The sequence below is a fragment of the Agelaius phoeniceus genome, chromosome 6 (assembly GCF_051311805.1).
Source record: "Agelaius phoeniceus isolate bAgePho1 chromosome 6, bAgePho1.hap1, whole genome shotgun sequence".
NCBI lineage: Eukaryota > Metazoa > Chordata > Aves > Passeriformes > Icteridae > Agelaius > Agelaius phoeniceus.
Window position 1 is genome coordinate 63,180,355 of NC_135270.1, and position 19,950 is coordinate 63,200,304.

Consider the following 19,950-nt stretch of genomic DNA (forward strand, 5'->3'; position numbering starts at 1 on the left):
CTTGCCTTCTCTATCACTCTCTTTACCCCTCTCTCCCTCTCTGGGGTCTGCTCCAAGCTGTGGCCGGCAGCTCCAAGCAGGGCCCCTGCTTGGTGCCCTTTGCAATAAACCACCCACGCCCTTTGCAATAACCCACGAGTACCAAGGCCTGGCTTCGGAGGTCTCTGGTCTCCGTCCGTCCCGACCATCCTACCCCCGTCCGTCGCTCCCGCACGGAAGCTCTGAATGGGAGGCCCTTTCCCAAGGCTGCAGCTGCGGCGTGAATGGGAGCGGGGCGGATTCCCTCCGATCAGTAGGGCCTTGTTCTGCCAGGGGAGGAGCTCCCAGGGGCTCTGCCGCTCTCTTTGTGCCCTCTCAGAATCTCTGCTGGTCGCAGTGGCTCTGAGATACGCGCGAGCCTCTTTTCCCAGCCCAGCGGTTGAAGAAGGAGTCGGGATTCTTTTGTTTTCATTCTCAAGGTTGTTTATTGTTTCTCATCTCTGTCATGCTTTCTCCGACCCGCTGCAGGTCTGTCTGGCAGGTCAGGCTGAGGGACACTGGCCACCCTCGGGCCGGTGTTAACTTTTTGTACTAAAAACTACGTGTGCATTATTTACAATCACTTCCCAATCCCTATCACCTATGTTAGACAGTGAGCTTCCACTCTAAACCAATCCAAATCTGCCACCATCATAGCAGGAGATGGAGGGCAAGAAGAAGAAGAAGAAGAAGAAGAAGGACAGGACATGCCCAGATTTCTCCATCTTGCCTCCTGAACCCCCATTCTAAAAAATCCCAAAATTCTACATTTTCACCCCATGACAAACTAACTGTTATTCTACTTAGACTCTTTTGACTTGTAATTCTTCATATAAAGTCAGTAATTGTTTTTTCCAAGGGCTAAAACCAAAGGCACAGGTGTTTTTTGACTCTGTGCCCAGGTCTCCAAGCCCCCTGCCAAGGTCTCGAGTCCTCCAAGGCAGCCAGAGGAATTTCCTGGGTTCTGACAGTCCCCTGCCAAGCCAAGGCTGACTCCAAAATGTGGGATTGGCGCTGGGAAACCCCAATTCCAAAGGGCAGGGGGGACGCGGAGCTCTCAGGACATGGAGGTGTTCTTGTGGCGTGCAAACGGGATGTTTGGAAAGCGTTCTCCAGGGAAGTTTTGGGAGTATTTCCTAGAGCTTGCTATTGTTTGGTGATGATTTTTATTATTCCTAATGGAGTCCAAGGGAGGTTTTGACCAGGAATGTTGGCTGGCTGAGGCTCTGCTGGGCTGGAGGTTGTGGTTGGGTGAAGCTTTGCTGGCCAAAGCTCCAAGGCCCAGCGCTCCCCTCCTCAATGCTGAAAGTCATTTAGGACAGACCTTGGCTCGGGAAAAGGTTTTGAGAGTGATAACAGACCCCATTTAGTCCGGACTCCTTCTGGCAGGGACGGTTTTGTTGCGTTTGGAATTCTTGGAATTTATGGGATTTCACGCATGAACCTTTCCCATGTTCCCGTGGCTGCCCCTGGATCCCTGGCAGTGCCCAAGGCCAGGCTGGACACTGGGGCTTGGAGCACCCTGGGACAGTGGGAGGTGTCCCTGCCACGGCAGGGGTGGGATAGGATGGGATTTAGGGTCCTTCCAACCCAAACCATTCCAGGGTTTTATGATTCCCTGGCTATAACTCCCCATTCTTTTCTCCTTTAGCAGAGAACTATCAATGTAAAGGCCCATTCATGAATATTGGGAATATTGAGAATATTCCCTGCACAAGAGGGGTTTGACCCTTTATCTGCTCCACTGAGTCCCATTTGCTGAAAACCTCAACAACCTTCCTAAATTTCTTAATATTTTTCGGATTAAATCCAGCTTGCTGTGTCCATGGCTGCAGAAATCCAGGGATTTCTGTTTGCTTTTTTGGGATTGGAGCTGAAAGTGAAAGTCGTGGTGTAAATAAAGGGAAACTGCTGTATCCAAACCCTCATTTCCATGTACTTTTCTGTCTGGAGTGTCGGGATGAAAGGGATGTGTCCCAGCCTTTTTATCCCATCCCACTTTGTTCCTGAAGGATGGCAAAGGGCTCCCTTTCATCTGCAGGATTATGGAAATGGCCCCACCAGCTTGGTCTGACGTCGGTGCTTTTATCTTTTGCTTCGAGTTTTGAAGGATTATCCATGGTTCCCTTGTTCCCTGTCTCGAGATTTGATGGGAAGTGGGAGCAAAGAGCAGCTCCTTTCTGGAATTGTTCAGGAAAAATGATGAAACCCAGGAGGGAGGAAGGGAGAGGGAAATAGGTGCCAGCTGGGTGTTGGTGATGACCCCACAGGTTCTGGTTGTACCTGGATCCCTGGTTTTGACACCTTCTTCCAAAAATAAACCTCCTTAAGCAGAAAACATGGCACAATTCCCAGTTTCCCAGCTGGAATTCCAAACCAGGGATCCATCAGCTGCTGGAGGCATCAGCTGATGGAGGAAGAGCTTAGAGGTTGTGAGCAAAGAGACCCTGGCACAGCTGTCAGAGCCGACTGGTTTGGGGTCTGGATTTTTAGCCGTGAGCCCAATTACTTTGGTTTTAAATTACCTGAACCAGGAATTCATGCTGGTAAGGATTTGAGAAGTCCAAAAATGGGATGAACTGGAAGAGAGGGCTTGGATTGTGAATCTCTGCTCTCCTAAGGAGTTTCCTTCTGGTGACCCAGGACTGGACTGAGGGAGTGGCTGAAGCTGTGCCAGGAGGGATAGGATGGACAGCAGGGAAAGGTTCCATGATTCCAGAGGGTGCTGGCACTGCCAGGGCTCCCCAGGGAATGGGCACATTCCCAAGGCTGCCAGAGCTCCAGGAGCCTTTGGACAGCACTGCCAGGGATGCCCAAGGTGGGATTGCTGGGGGGTCAGGGCAGGGCCAGGAGCTGGATCCATAATCCTTGTGGGATGCCCCTACTCAGGATATTCCATGAATATGATGCTCCCACTTCTCCTGGTGCCAGGACAGCTACAAAGGAAGGTCTTCCCATTTTTCTTTTGTTCCTGCTTCCAAATGCAGACAAAGCAAATTCCTCCTGGGTGAAGCCCAAATGAAGGAAACGCTGATTTTATGGCTGATTCTTGTATTTGCCTCTAGTGCTTGGTTTGTATTCCTTTAATATTGAAATAAGATTCCCATCTAAAGCGGAACACCCGGGAATATCTCCCTGTAATAACAAGGATGGCGATGTGATTTTGGAATGTAACATTTTTATTGCCTTTCCCTTTTTATTACCACTTTTGCTGGCATTCTTGGCCCAGAATGTCAATCCTTCACCTTCATTCCTGGGGTTTTTTTTGGAGTTGCTGCTTTCCCTGGCCTAGCAATGGATATTTATACATTGGTGCATCATTCATGCAGCTTAAAGGATGCCTTGGAGCAAAGCCTGGATCCAGCAAGGGTGGATCCCTCTCCACAGGGGACACAGGATGTCACAGCTCAGAGTGTGATTCTATACTCATATTTTTATTTTTATTTTTATTTTTATTTTTATTTTTATTTTTATTTTTATTTTTATCTATATTCTCCAATTAATTGCTGCTCTCTCCCTTAGTATTGAGCATTTGCTCCTCTTATATCACATGGAAATATTTCATGGGAAAGGAGAGACAAGAAAACAGAATTAATCTTTCCAAGGTCAGCAGCATCTCCCCATCCACCTGTGCTGACTGCTTCCACTACACCTGAAATTTTATGGGAATTATGAGGATTAGGTGTGAAGGTTGCACATCCCAGAGAGGGAAAACCACCTCTGTCCGGGATGGTTCCGTCTCTCCATGTACAAAGAGATGATGTCCCAAGGGAGATGCCTCTCTGCATTCCAACAGGGATCCATCCCAGTTGGCAGCCAAGTTCCCAGGAGTTCACTGGGGAGAAGGTGGATGGAGAGGGATGGATGAGTGGCAGGATGTGACTTGAGGAGAGCAGGCTTCCCATGCCAAACAAGTTCTTGACTAATTCCTTTTTCCAAGGTTTCCAAGCCAGTGTGCTGGCATCTCTCCCACACACAGGCATGTTCCATCCCAAATGTGGCTGCAGAGCTGTCCGTCCATCCATCCATCCATCCATCCATCCATCCATCCATCCATCCATCCATCCACCATCCATCCATCATCCATCCATCATCCATCCATCCATCCATCATCCATCCATCATCCATCCATCATCCATCCATCCATCATCCATCCATCCATCCATCCATCATCCATCCATCATCCATCCATCCATCATCATCCATCCATCATCCATCCATCATCCATCCATCCATCCATCCATCCATCCATCCATCCATCCATCATCCATCCATCCATCATCCATCATCCATCCATCCATCCATCCATCCCATCCATCCATCCATCCATCCATCCATCCATCCATCCATCATCCATCATCCATCCATCATCCATCCATCCATCCATCCATCCATCCATCCATCCATCCCATCCATCCATCCATCCATCCATCCATCCATCCATCATCCATCCATCATCCATCCATCATCCATCTATCCATCCATCCATCCATCCCATCCATCCATCCATCCATCCATCCATCCATCCATCCATCATCATCCATCCATCATCCATCCATCCATCATCCATCCATCCATCCATCATCCATCCATCCATCCATCCATCCATCCATCCATCATCCATCCATCCATCCATCCATCCATCCATCCATCCATCCATCCATCATCCATCCATCCATCCATCCATCCATCCATCCATCCATCCTTACCTGCCTCTGCATGCCCAGGGGATGTGGCTGCCCCTGGGTCCCTGGCAGTGCCCAAGGCCAGGCTGGACACTGGGGCTTGGAGCAGCCTGGGGCAGTGGGAGGTGTCCCTGCCATGGCAGGGGTGGCACTGGGTGGGCTTTGAGGTCCCTTCCCAGCCAAATCATTCCCTGATTCTGTGATCCTGGTTGTTCTGCAGCATCCCCTTCCATCAAGCTCCTCGTGGACGACCCCATCGTGGTGAACCCTGGAGAAGCCATCACCTTGGTGTGTGTGACCACCGGGGGGGAGCCAGCGCCCAGCCTGACGTGGGTGAGGTCAGTGGGGGTCCTGCCTAACAAGACTGTGCTGAACGGGGGCACCCTGACCATTCCCGCCATCACCTCCGAGGATTCCGGCACCTACAGCTGCATCGCCAACAACAACGTCGGCAATCCCGCCAAGAAGTCCACCAACATCATCGTAAGAGGTGAGTTCAGCTGGAAAACCATGGACCTTTCTCCTGGAAGATTATTCCAGTCCTAATCCAGTGGGACAGCAAGGTTCAAGGTTCAATGTTCACTGTTCAACATTCAACATTCAGCGTTCAACGTTCATTGTTCAACATTCAACGTTCAATGTTAAATGTTCAATGTTCAGCATTCAAGGTTCTATGTTCAATGTTCAACATTCAAAATTCAGCATTCATTGTTCAACATTCAAAGTTTAATGTTCAACATTCAAGGTTCAATGTTCAACATTCAACATTCAATGTTCCTTGTTCAACATTCAATGTTCAATGTTCAATGTTCAACATTCAACATCCAAAATTCAACATTCATTGTTCAACATTCAATGTTCCTTGTTCAACATTCAATGTTCAACATTCAATGTTCAACATTCAAAGTTTAACATTCAACATTCAATGCTCAACATCAGATATCCAACGTTCAACGCTCAGTGTTCAATGTTCGACATTCAAGGTTTAACGTTCAAAATTCAATGTTCAATGCTCAACATTAAATGTCTAATGTTCAATGTTCAACATTCAATGTTCAGTAGTGGGGGGGTTTCCTCTGTTTCCAAATGGCCCCGGTTGGACTAAATCTTGAAGGTCTCTTTCAGCCTTGATGATTCTCTCATTCTGGGATTTCTGGTCATTTCTAATCAGTTATGGGAAGAATTAGTGTTGGTTTCCAAGCCTGCCAGAGTTCTTGTGCTGGGATCAAAGCCCTGAGGTGGCTTGGTGCTTTTTTGTGCTGGGGTGATGCAGCAGCTCTTCCATGCAAAGTGGAGAGAAATTGCTTTGTTCAGCCTGGAGGGGACTGAGGGGACACTTCATTGTGGTCTTCAACATCCTCTTGAGGAGCAGCTCTGATTGATGGTCCCTGTGACAGGGACAAGAGCCAGGGAATGGCTGGAGCTGGGACAGGGCAGGCTCAGGTTGGATCTCAGGGAAAGGTTCCAGTATTCCAGAGGGTGCTGGCACTGCCCAGGCTCCCCAGGGAATGGGCACGGTTGCCAGAGCCCCAGGAGCCTTTGGACAGCAATTCCAGGGATCCCAAGGTGGGAGTGCTGGGGGGTCTGGGCAGGGACAGGAGCTGGACTCCATGATCCTTGTGGGATCCTTCCAACTCAGGATATTCCATGAAATTATCACCAAAGGTATTGGATGCATCCCAAGCTCCTGGAGTTCTCATTGCCTCCTTCATCTCTTCCTTCCTCCTTGTCTGAAGCTGTTCCTGAAATTAAGGCTGGGAATGTCATCCCTGGAGGGGAGATTTAGATTGTTCCCTGTGCTTTAATTCCAGGAAATATCTGGAAAAGTGTCTGTCTGAGGTGAAAGTGAAAGAGGAGGGCTTGCACAGCACCTGCTGCCAGCTGGAGGGAATCATTCCCTGCTCGTTTATTCCCTTCTGGAAAACCCCTGGGACACAGGCAGTTGGTTTGGATACAGAGCTGGATTGGCATCATCAGAGAGGATTCACCTCCCTGAACCAAACACTTCATCTGAACCTCATTTTCCACATAAACTCCAAGCTGTAGGAATTTGAAAGAATAACCTGGGATTAATCAGACTCAGGAAAAACTGATGGATAAGGAGCCAATGTGGGAATGTTTCATGGGAGCCACAACCACTGCTCGCTTCTTATTGCCCAGCATCTCCTGCTCTTCAGCTGGATGAGGAATTGGGATCAGGGAGGGAGCATTGGATCAGCCTGGATTGCATCAGGAGATGGGCGTGGATTTATTTGGGATGTTGTGTTTGAATCTGAATTTCTGACATTTGGCTCTGACGTTTTGTTGCCATTCCTCAGCTCAGGAACATTAATTTGCCGGGATTTACATGGGGGTGAAGTGGGGAAGGGGAACTGGGGTGGAAAACAACTTGGAATAAGGAAAGGGAGAGGAATATCTTGGTGTGAAAAGAAACCTCAATGTTTTAATTGACCCAGCAGACAGTGCCAGCCAGCCCAGAGGAAAAGCCGCATCCCTAAATCCCTGCAGACACAAATTCCATGAGTCATGGCATCATAATAAAAATAATAATAATAATAATAATATCCCCTCCTGTTTTTATTTATAGAAGACGATGCCTGGGAGCTGCTAGATGTTGAACAAAGTCTCATTAAAACACTCCAGGTGGTTTTTTTTCCTTTTCCCTCTCTTTTCTGTGGCCCCGTTAATGCTGAGATGGGACCACAGTGAGAAGAAACCATTGAATAAATGAAGCTCAGCTCCTTCCTAGCCCCAGTTTTATTATTTCCCCCTTATTATTTCTGTTAAATGGGAAAACTTCTCCTTTAGAAGGAAAAAAATCTCCATTTCAGTCTTGGGTTTATCTTTGCTGCAAGTGACGCTGAGTTGAGGAGTGAAATGTGAGAGAAAGGCAGAGTTTGGGTTGACTTTGTGTGCTTATTTCTCAGCATTTTGGCTCATTTCTCTCTCACTTCAGCTCATTTTGCTGTTGTGGGTCAGGATTTTCACACAGCAGCTGAGGAGAGAAGAGAATTTGCTGGAAATAGAAACTTCCGTGCCAGGCAGGAAAAGCATTTGGTAAATGGAGTTCCCATCTTGTGCCAGGTGCGCCCCGAATCCCAGAATTCAACAATTATCCCCCAGTCTGACCCAGAAATAAATCTTCCCTCAAAGCACCAGCAGGGCTCTGAGGAATTTTTTTTCCCTTGAAATTTCTCTAAACTTCAGTATCTTTATATGAGTGTGCCTTTGCTGTCTGTGCTTCATTCCATGAATGAAGCATCTCCATGAATTTTTTACGGATGTTTTCCTAATTTGTGGCTGCTGACTCCAAAGGTGGAGAGGGACTTGGGACAAGGAAGGTGTGGATGTGATCCAGAGGAGGCCACAGAGCTGCTCCAGGGCTGGAGCCACTCTGGAGCCAGGCTGGGAGAGCTGGGAATGTTCCCCTGGAGAGGAGAAGGCTCCAGGGAGAGCTCAGAGCTCCTGGCAGGGCCTGAAGGGGCTGCAGGAGAGCTGGAGAGGGACTGGGGACAAGGCATGGAGGGACAGGAGCCAGGGAATGGCTGCCAGTGCCAGAGGGCAGGGATGGATGAGATATTGGGAATTCCTGGCTGGAGTGAACAGGACAAGGGGAAATGGCTTTAGACTGGAAGAGGGTGGATTAAATGGAATATTGGAAAGAAATTCCTGGCTGGGAGGGTGGGGAGGGGCTGGGATGGAATTCCCAGAGAACTTGGGATTCAGGTACCCCTGGATCTCTGGAAATGTCCAACAGATGGGTTGGACAATGGGGCGTGGAGCAGCCTGGGACAGTGGGAAGTGTCCTGCCCATGGAAAGGATGGGAATGGGATGGGATTTAAGGTCCCTTCCACCCCAACCATTCCAGGGTTCTCTGGTTCCAAGGTGGCTCCTCCATCCAGAAAGAGAGGAAAATGCTGGATAACATCCTTGAGGGACACCTGCCCATCAGACTGGGACACAGGGAGAGCCATAGCAATGTTTTCCAGGGCTTAAAGTCAAGAACCCTGACAGGGTTGGGAAGGGTGTCAGGCTGTGTAGAAATCATGGAACCACAGAATGGCTGAGGTTGGAAAAATCCTCCAAAACCATCGAGTCAAATCCTCCCCCAGCACTGCCAAGGCCACCACTGCCCCGTGTCCCCGAGTGCCACATCCACAGACCTTTAAATCCCTGCAGGAATGGGGGTTCCATTCCAATCCTGGACATCCTGTTCCATTGGTTCCTTCCTGAGGGAAACCATTCCCATCTTTTTTCAGATCCCTCCTTCTTTGCCATTGTAACAGCGGCACATTTTTAATTCCATTGGACTCTGCCCGTGTGAATTTCACCTTCTGGGAAGTGGAAGCCTCATCCTTGGAGTTAATTTTTCCGAGGGGTGGGATTCCCTGTCAGTTGAAATAGAAAATAATGACCGCGCTCCACAGCAGCACAAAAGCTCTTCCTGGACAAAAAGCTCTCCAGGGAAATCCCTTTTTAAGGCCAGGATTGCTGGAAATGCCTCTGGATTATCCCTTCAAAAACTGCGTGCGAACTGCAGGCGTGGCTGCTAAAAAAAATAATTAAAGAATAAAAACAGAAGGAGGAAGCTCAGATTGGGAATTTAATGAACTTTTGTTGCTTTTTTAATTAAATAAAAATCCTGGGATTTTGTTCTCTACACCTGCCTTCCTTCTGCTTTCCTGTTCTTTATCCCAAAGCTTTTTTTAGGAATTTCCCTTGGGTTTTAGAGGAGTAAAGGATAAAATTGGGGCTGGTTGGACGTCAGCACCTCTGGAATGGCCCCAGATTGCATCAACTGAAATGTGAGCAGGGCCCCCATGAGCTGCTGAGCACCAGAGCCTGGGAAAGGCTCTGGAATTTTATCCCAGAGGTGGAATTGGGGTCTGGTGGCAGCAGTGACAGTTGTCACCCAGCAGGTCCCTCCTGGCAGGAGGATGAGCCATGGCACATCTGGACTTGTGGTCACTGCCTGGAATCTTCTGGGATTGGTTGGGAATTCTAATATCCTAAAATGTTGGATTCTCCATGAAACTGGCGCAAGGATCTCTTTTTTTCATTCTTTCTTTCCTCTCTGTATCCTGGGAAGGGCTCCCAGGAAACAGAATTGAATAAATTTTGGGATGTGGGTCTGGCACGTGTGGTCACTGCCTGGAATCATCTGGGGCTGGTTGGGAATGCTAAAATCCTAAAATGTTTATTTTTCCATGGAATTGGCAGAAGTGGCTTTTTTTTTTTTTAATCCTTTTTATTCTTTGTATTCTGGGAAAAGCTCCCGGCAAGTGGGAGAATGGAATAAATTTAGGGATGGGAGTCTGGCACGTGTGGTTACTGCATGGAATCATCTGGGGTTGGTTGGGAATTCTAAAATAAAAAAAAAAGTTGGATTTTCCATGAAACTGGCACAAGGAGCCTTTCCCTATCCTTCTTTTCCTCTCTGTATCCTGGGAAAAGCTCCCAGGAAGCAGAATGGAATAAATTTTGGGATGTGGGTCTGGAATGTGTGGTCACTGCATGGAATCATCTGAGGTTGGTTGGGAATTCTAAAATCCTAAAATGTTGGATCTTCCATTATATTGGAGAAGGAGGGTTTTTTCCCATCTTTTTTTTTTCCCTCTCTGTATCCTGGGAAAAGCTCCCAGCAAGTGGAAGAATGGAATAAATTTTGGGATGTGGGTCCATGGTGTCCTGGCAGTGCTGGGATAACGCCTTGGCTCGATGATCTCCAAGGGCTTTTCCAGCCTTAATAATTCTGATTTTCCATCTTTTTTCCTGGCTGGAGAATTCCAAAGGCCTTGGCAAATATCCTCAGGCAAATCTCCTCCGTGGAGAGAAGTCCTCTGTGATGGGATTTCAAAAGGTTTTAACCAAGCAAACCTGATCTCCTTATCCAGGGTGTTCCTACAGCCATAAATTCCCAGTGTGCTCCTTAAAAGTTTACAGCTCTGGGAGTGAATGTGGGGAAAAGCGGAGCTTTGGAGTTGAATAAATCCATTTATTTTTATTATCTGCCACAGGCTCAGGCCTGTGAGCTCTTCCCAGGCTGGAGGGTCATGGATGAGTTCATAAAAGGCTCTCCAATAAAAACGGAGATGGTTTATTGATCCTTCTGTCCTTTCATTAGGACATCCTGGAATTTTTGTGAGCAGGAATTTGATTTTGAAGGGAGTTTGCTGCTCTGGAGGACATCACGAGGAGCCTGTTGGGCACCACGTGTCTGGAAGGATTTATCAGAAGGGATTTCAGGAGATGGGAGTCATCTGATCCCTCTCCTTGTCTTCGGGTGGACAAATTTTTTCACCAGTTTTGTCCTGGGGGAGCTGGGGACACTGACTGGACAAAAGCCCAGGTGTGGCCAGGTGGGAAAGGGGCCAAAGGCACCTGGATTAGATCAGGAATTGTGTGGGAGTAGGAGCAGGGAAGGGAATGTCCTGATTGTCCCCTGTGCTGGAGCTGCTGGAGCACCTTGAGGGCTCTGTTCAGTTCTGGATCCCTCAGCTCTGGAAGGACCTGGAGGGTCTGGAGAGTGTCCAGGGCAGGGAATGGAGCTGGGCAGGGGCTGCAGAATCCCTGAGGGAGCTGGGCAGGGGCTGGAGAATCCCTGAGGGAGCTGGGCAGGGGCTGCAGAATCCCTGAGGGAGCTGGGCAGGGGCTGCAGAATCCCTGAGGGAGCTGGGCAGGGGCTGCAGAATCCCTGAGGGAGCTGGGCAGGGGCTGCAGAATCCCTGAGGGAGCTGGGCAGGGGCTCAGCCTGGAGCAAAGGAGGCTCAGGGGGCCCTTGTGGCTCTGCACAGCTCCTGCCAGGAGGGCACAGCCGGGGGGGTCGGGCTCTGCTCCAGGGCACAGGGACAGGAGCAGAGGGAACGGCCTCAGGCTGGGCCAGGGCAGCTCAGGGTGGGCACAGCAGGAATTTCCCCATGGAAAGGGGGCTCAGGAACTGCCCAGGGAGGGTTGCAGTGCCCATCCCTGCAGGTGTCCCCTGGAGGTGGCACTGAGAGCTCTGGGCTGGGGACAAGGTGGGCATTGGGCACAGCTGGGACTCTGATCTTGGAGCTCTTTTCCATCCTCAGTTATTCTGGGATTCCACTGGAGACAAGGATAAAGGTTATTCTTACTCTTGATTGGCAGAAGTTATTAATTACTAAAGCTGATAATTGTTTTGGCAGGGTTTGTGCTGTACTTTAAATATTGTTTTAGATCCTGGCTGATAACACACGACAAGATCTGGGGACTTTTACCAACGTTTTCTTTCTGGCAGAGAAAAAGTTGAATTTTTCCAAGTTTTTTCTCCTCTTGGAGGGGGAGGAAACCAAGAAGAGAAGGATGAGCTCAAAGTGATTTCTTCTGTTCCAAAGGTGCTTTGCTGTCCTTGAAATGTGTTTTAAGACACTTTTCCTGCTGCACCAAGCAAATGGGACTGGGATTTTTAGATTTCTGTCCAGTCTGATAAATAATTTTGGGAATTTTTTAATAGGATCTTTACGTAGATTTGAGGTATTTAAGAGTGGGAGAAAAGGTGTTGGAGGGAAATGCATCCCATATTGGAAGAAATCCAGGCTCTAGGGAAATGCTGAGCTCCTACAAAGCTTCTGAGCCACCCCAAAAGCAGGAATGGGGATAATCCAGTGTGGAAACCTTGGGAATGGGGACTGGGAGAAGGGCTGAGTATCATGTACAAAGAAGGAAAAATTCCAATAAATTCCAATGGAACACTTTGGGGCAGGAAAACTCAGCAAGGCTTTTTTTTTTTTTTTTTTTTTTTTTTTTTAAGGACAGCTTTGGCACAAGAATTAAACTTTTTAAAGGGCCTGGAAAACATCCAGCTGCAGCATTCCAAGGATTTAAAATTCCTTTGGCAAGTGCAGAGCCCACTGGGGGTTGTGGCAGCTTCTCTGGAGGGTTTCATTTATATCCCAGTCCTTGTCTGGCTTGTGACAAGACTCCTGAATTCCCATTTTCTTGTGGGATGGGGCAGCCCCAATCCACTGCTCCAGCCATGCATCCGTGCCTTGGCAAGCTGGAATTTTGGAGCTTAGGAGCTATTTTGGCTTTTTCCCCCTCTTTTCTTCTGCTTGGGGTTTTAAAAGTGACAAAATTCCAGCTGCTAAGTTGTCCCTGTTTCTTCTTGGTCAAATTCCTGCAGTTTTTGGAATTTCACCCTCGCTTGAATGTGTTGGGATCTCATCCATGATCCATCTTCTACATCCCCTTTAAATCAGGGAGGAAACATCTTTCCATCAGGAAAAATGGAAGGACTCAGCAATTTCTGCCTCCAAACCCAGTGACACCACTGGCACAGCTCCCAGCTTTTCCTGGGAGCTGAGGGTGGGAGGTTGTGAAATTTCCATCCCCGGAGGTCTTCAGTCCTTGGAAAACCCATGGTATGAGCTGGAGATCAGAGAAGGAACCTCCTGAGCTCAATCCCACCTGGATATTTCTTGGAATTACAGAGTGGTTTGTGCTGGAAGAGATCTTAGAGATCATCTATTCCCAACCCCCAACGTCTTCCCTCCCGGTGCCGCCGATTTCCGTCGAATCTTTCCTTCTAAAAGCCGCTAAAAGAGGAACCACGCTGAGTTTCTCCCTCTTTGATCTCCCCTTCATCTCTTTAACGGATCAGATTTGGAGCAAGTTGTAAACTGAAATTTTCATCATTCAAAGGAACCCAAACCTCCCCCTCCTTCAAAAGAGCAGCTCCGAAGGAGCCGGGAGCTAATTAAGCCGAGCACACGGAAAAACAGGAATAAAAAAACCTTTTCTTTGCAAAATTAGCAGCAGTTTCTAAAAGTAGAGACAAAACCTGAAGTCTCTCCGTGGGATTTGCATTTAAATTGGAAGTGGGAATGCATCTGGCCTTGGAAGTGCCAAATAATTACTTGATATTAAAAAGTTTGGAGATGCTTTAAGAGAAGACGTTTGACATCTTAATTGTTCGGTGAGCTGCTGGAAGTTTAGGATCTTAAAACCTCCCAGCTCAAACCGTGTTGACAGGAGCAGAACGAGCTGGTGCTGAAATGCTGGGAATGTGGAGCTTTTTTTTAGCAGGAATTTGCTTCAAAACTGTCTTGGATGCGAAGGGAGCTCTGGGGAAGCAGCATTTTCTCAGTTACCTCAGAGTCTTTTCCTCATGGATTGGGGAGTGTTGGAAGAGGCTGCTCAGGGTGGGATGGAGTCACAATCCCTGGAATTGTGCCCAGAATGTGTGGATGAGGACAAGGTTTAGTGGTGACCACAGAGGTGGTGCTGGTTGGTGGTTGGACTCGGTGACCTCAGAGGACTTCTCCAACCTGAACAATTCCATGATTCTAAATGCCCAGTTTAAGGAATTTGAATTTTATGAGTGGTCCAAGTTGGAGTGTCGTCCCTAAAAAGTCAGACTATTTATTTCATTACTCTCTTTTTCAAATGTTTGTTGAATTACTTTTTATTCCCTTCCAACCCAGACTGGTCCTTATGACCGGAATTGCATCCAGGTTTGGGCTTCTCAGGACAAGGAAGGTGTGGATGTGTTGGAGGAGACCACGGAGCTGCTCCAAGGGCTGGAGCTGCTCCAAGAGTAGGGAATGTTCCCCTGGAGAGGAGAAGGCTCCAGGGAGAGCTCAGAGCCCCTGGCAGGGCCTGAAGGGGCTCCAAGAGAGCTGGAGAGGGACTGGGGACAAGGGATGGAGGGACAGGAGCCAGGGAATGGCTGCCAGTGCCAGAGGGCAGGGATGGGTGGGAGATTGGGAATTGGGAATTCCTGGCTGGGCTGGAATTGCCAGAGCAGCTGTGGCTGCCCCTGGATCCCTGGCAGTGCCCAAGGCCAGGCTGGACATTGGGGCAGCCTGGGGCAGTGGGAGGTGTCCCTGCCATGGAAAAGGGGTGGCACTGGGTGGGATTTATGGACTCTTCCATCCCAAATCAGTCTGGAATTCTGTGCTACACTTTGATTATGCTGAGCTGATGTCCGCAAACTCTATTATTTGGGGTGTGGTTTTGCTCTTCTTTTCATAATTAAGTTTTGCAATTAAACCAGAAATCTGTCATTTCCTCTCCAGTATTTTCCTCTCCAGTATTTTCCTGGTCCATGACAGCAAATGTGAATTTTTGGCAACCACAAATCTGAGTTTTTTCCCATTTTTATCCACAGAACAATGCCAAAATGTTTTTTCGTGTAAAGAATGAAGTTTAATGACCGCACTGAGATAATCACCAGTGAAAAAGATATTTTTGACAGTTGTTAAAGAGTTTGGATAAGGGAATTTAAGGGAATCCTGGAGAATGTTAAAAGCAGACCCAACTTTATTGCCCACAGCCAAAATAAACAAAATTTGGTGTCTCTTCGGAGCTTGGGATAAAAACTTGGATTTTCTTTCTCTTGATTTGATAGCAGTGGGCAGGTTACTGCCAAGACAGCAGGAAAGGATTTCTGTGGGGTTTTAGTCAGCGGGAACGGGGGTTTTGGACAGCACATGGATCCATTTAGGCTGCAATTCCAGATAAAAATGAATATGGACTGCAGAGCTCTTCCCATGTGGGGTACTGGAGCAGATTTTGTTGTTCCTTCCATTATCACTTCATTCCAGGATAGTTTGGCCAGGTTGGATGGGGCTTGGAACAACCTGGGATAGTGGAAGGTGTCCCCGATCATGGGGTTGGGACTGGACAATCCCTAAATGCATTTCCAACCCAACCCATCCTGGAATTCTGGGATCTTTGGCCATTTCCCTGCTGTGTCTCTGTAGTTCATTGTCCTTAAAAAATAATTGAAGAATCTTTCCCAGGATCACAAACTCTTTTTCCCACATTTGAGAGGGAAACAGGAAGGGATCAGGAACACCTGGACACCAGGAAAGGTTTCCTGGCTTCTCCGAGCCAGCCCACAATGAGATCCAGGAGATCACAGAATTCCCAGTGATTTTGGAGGGTCCTGGAAGTGAGGTGGGGCTGGGCATGAAATTATCGGAATATGGGAAATTTCCCACTCTGGGTGCTCAGGAAAAGGGCCAGGCTGGGTTCTGAGCTCCCCAAAATTCCAACATCTGCTCCAAGACCGTGCAGGGCTCCACATCTGCTTGGGTGAAGTCCTCTTCTTGTTCACTGTGAATGGGTCAAACCAAAATTGCTGACAAAAAGTGAAGGGAAGCAACCAAAATGACTCCAAACCTCCTCGGGGGAGGGCACAGGAGGTGCTTCAAGGGACCTCTGGCTGCTCAAAGAAGGTTAAAACCGGAAATTTGGAGTTTGCTGCTCCATGTAACACGTTAAACACAGATTGAACCATCAGCAACCACAAATCCAAACATTCCCTGTGTCCTGCATCCACTTGGGAAGCAGCCAGGGGTCCGTAACTCTCGTGTCAAAGCCTAAAAGTGGTGCAGAAAATCGTGCAGAACTTGATGTGTTTAGTGGTGGTTTTTTGAGCCATTGGAAATTGGTGAGGCAGGAACATTCTGGGGCATTAAAGGAAAATTTGAGGTTGATCAGAGAGGTGGTGGGAAAAAACCAACCAAACCTGATGAATGCAAATAGGCCTTGCTTGAGATCCTGAACTGCATTTTATTACTTTGAAAATATAATTAATGAGGGAGGGCAGGGACTGTTTGTGAGGAGTTTGAGGACAAAAGTTGTTTCATCTCGGGTTGTTTGATCACATCCTCGTTCTTTGGGGCCTCTTTGGAGGGAGGCTGGCACTTTGCTGAGTCTCAGAGAACAGTTTCAGATTTATTTGCACATTTGCTGCTCCTTTGCGGCTCCGTGGGCTGATGACGTTCCCAAAAATCCGCTGGGAGGGGTCTGCAGCAGCATCTCCCACATTTTGCTGGTTTATCTGAGAATCCTGGAATGGTCTGGGTGGGAAGTGACTTTAGAGATGATTCCATCCACCCCTGCCATGGTGGGGACACCTCCCACTGTCCCAGGCTGCCCCAGTGTCCAACCTGGCCTGGGACACTTCCAGGGATCCAGGAGCAGCCACAGCTGCTCTGGCAATTCCATCCCACCCTTCCAGCCAGGAATTCCCAATTCCCAATATCCCAGTAAATCTCTTTAAGTTTATTACCATTCCCCCTTGTCTCTGCCTGTGTAAAAGCCCCTTAACCTTTATTTTCCCTTTAATTTCTGTGTCGCACCCCATGAAAACTTCTCAGCGCATAACTGGTAGCACAAAGACAAAACCCATGGCATGGCTCAATTTTCTTGGCATTTTGGAATGCCCTCCTGGAAATTTCCTCCTGGAAACGGAGGTGCAGGAATCTGCAGCTGAGGAAAACCCAAGCCACTGTTCTATGGGATTGCTGGATGGAGGAAACGATACAAAAACCCCTTTTTCCTTTATCCAGTGGGTTTGTATCAGGCTCAGCTCAGGTGTTCCCAATGTGGTGTTAATCAGGAAGCTCTGAAGGGATTTTGGAAACCTCGTCCAGAGTCATGGAATGGTTTGGGTTGGAAGAACCTTAAAGACCATCCACTTCCAACCCCCTTCTGCTTCCAAGAAACAGCTTTGACCCAAACTTTGAGGTTCTGCCCCCTTTTCTTACCTTGGAATTTGTGCTTTTCCACAAAGGAAAGTTGCCCTGACTTCCCTGCTAGACTTTGTTCAGTTCTAGGCGGGAGAAACTGCTGAAAACTCAGAAATAAAAATAGTTTATTGAGGTTATGAGCAACTAATTTGGGCTGAAACGTCGCGCTGGTCGTGCCCATCGAGTTCTTTTTTGGTTCTCCCCTGCCTGAAAAGGATCTGCATAAAATATTGAGGGGTTTTTGTGTGTGTAAGCATTGTTTGTGCTGTTGTTTCCACACACACACATAAAAGAAAAAGCTCAGCTCGTGCCTCAGAGTTTAATTCTGTGGCAGTTTCCAACTGGTTCATCCATCCTTGTGATTCCAACTTGGTAGTGCTGATTCCTGGGAATTGGCCGAGAATTCCCCAAGGGAAGGAGAGTGGCTCGGCAAAGAGGAGTGCAAAAAAATTCCATTCTTGATTAAAGCCGTGGAACTCCCTTAGATAAATATAAGTAAATGAATAATGTGAATAAATAAAATAATTAATGAATAAATAAAATCAACCAGTTGGATGCTTTTAAGATGTGGTTGGAACTGAGGAGCAGCATCCAAAATGATGCTTTTCCTAGAAAAATACCAAATTTTTCATTCTCTCCTTAAAAAATGTTGCCTTCCTCAATGGAAGAAGCCTCTCCTACCCTGTGGGACTGAGGGTAAATAGCTCAAATTTAGGCTTTTTCCCCCCACTTTGAAAAGACAAACTAATAAATAAATAAATAAATAAATAAATATTAATTCTTTTCTGAGCTCTGGAAGTGTTAATTCTTTTCCAGGTGGTGGGAATGCTCTTTCAGAATGGAATTTGTAAATCCTTGTTTAAGGAGCTACCGAATTACCGAACTTGAGTCAGAATTAGCAGAACTGAGTTGGAATTAGAAACACTGAGTTGGAATTAACAAAATTGAGTTGGAATTTGCAAAATTGGGTCGGAATTAGCAAAACTGAGTTGGAATTAACAAAATTGAGTTGGAATAAGCAAAACTGGGTTGGAATTAGCAAAGCTGAGTTGGAATTTGCAAAATTGTGTCGGAATTTTCAAAACTGCGTTGGAATTAGCAAAATTGAGTTGGAATAAGCAAAACTGAATCTGAACTCACATTTTCACCACTCTGGATGGAGCAGACAGATTTTCTAGTATGTCCAAAGTATGGAATCTCTAGAACCCCTGGCAGGGCCTGAAGGGGCTCCAGGAGAGCTGGAGAGGGACTGGGGACAAGGCATGGAGGGACAGGAGCCAGGGAATGGCTGCCAGTGCCAGAGGGCAGGGATGGGTGGGAGATTGGGAACTGGGAATTCCTGGCTGGGCTGGGATTGCCAGAGCAGCTGTGGCTGCCCCTGGATCCCTGGCAGTGCCCAAGGCCAGGCTGGACACTGGGGCACCCTGGGACAATGGGAGGTGTCCCTGCCATGGCAGGGGTGGGATGAGATGGGATTTAAGGTCTCTCCCAACCCAAACCCTTGTGGGATTCTGTGAAATGGATCCAGGACAGAGGGAATGGGGAGAGGAACCCAGGGAATTGGGAAACCGCCATCAATGGTGGACATCAATATTCATCTTCAGTACTTCTACCCAGCCTGGGGATCTGTACAATTTCTAACTGATGTTTTTGGTTTGGGTCCATCCAGATGGAAAAAAAACCACTTGGATAAACCCATAAACATCCTTTGGCACATCTCTATAGGGAAAAAAAAAGGGATTTGGGGATTGTGTAAGGAGCATTTTCTATTTAGTTCATCAAAAAAATCTCTGTCCTTGAAAGGTTAAATGCCTGATCCTGAAGTATTCTCCCCCCGCCAAAAAAAATCAGGATCATCCCAAGACTCAGTTGGTGTCAATGGGGGTGGAGTTTTGGAGAGTTTTAGGTTTTTCATTTACAGAAAATTGAGGCGAGTGAGATGCAGGAATATTTCATTCCTGGAGATTAAGGATGGAATGACAGGATAAACGACTCCTTTATGTGGAAGATGGTGGGAAATGAGGTTTTCCAGAGCTACTGTGTCCCTGTTCTGGGGGTTATCCCTCAAAAAATTCCCATCTGGAACCCTGAGATTTCCTTATCTCTGGTGGGAGGTGGAGAATTAATTGGATTTGCACTGGAGGCTTGGATAGTCTTGGATGCAGGAGAGATTCTGGATGGATTGGAGGTGACCCCACCAGTTGTGCCAGTGATTTTAGGGTGATATTTCCCTTTTTCTGGTGCTCTGACAGGACAGGGATGAGGAAAAGCCTGGAAATCCCTCCAGAGATGGAAAACAACCCCTGAAATCTCAGGAATTATTTTGGTTGGCAGCAGCTCGGCCTGATTTAGGTGCTGGGACTTTCTAGTTTTCATTGTGGAGGTGACAGCACTTCATAGCTGCCTTATCCATGATGGAATTTAATCAGGATTTCAGTTCCTAGGAAAAATTATCCGTGTGTTTAACATGTGCTTTGGAAGGTCCAAGGGTTAGGGTTAGGAGTTCCACCAAAAAATCCCAGAATTATAGGGGTGGGAAGAAACCCTCAAGTTCATCTTATTCCATCCCAGGAGCAAGGACACCTCCCACTATCCCAGGTTGCTCCAAAAAAAAACCCTGGCCTTGAGTTTTTCCAGGGATGGAGCATCCATTGGCTCTCTAGGGAACCCATGCCAGTCTTTCATCCTAAAAATAATAAAATTATATTTCATACATTAAAATATTATATAAAATATTATATATTTC

At 47.4% G+C, this 19,950-nt stretch overlaps 1 protein-coding gene across 1 annotated transcript in view; it reads left to right on the plus strand.

Annotated features, from left to right (window-relative positions):
• MDGA2 (MAM domain containing glycosylphosphatidylinositol anchor 2) overlaps positions 1–19,950 on the plus strand; it is a 217,951-nt gene that overhangs the window by 117,053 nt on the left and 80,948 nt on the right. Inside the window, exon 6 of the mRNA XM_054635413.2 lies at positions 4,924–5,193. Coding sequence (XP_054491388.2) covers positions 4,924–5,193 — 270 coding nt within the window. The remainder of the gene's footprint in view (positions 1–4,923; positions 5,194–19,950) is intronic.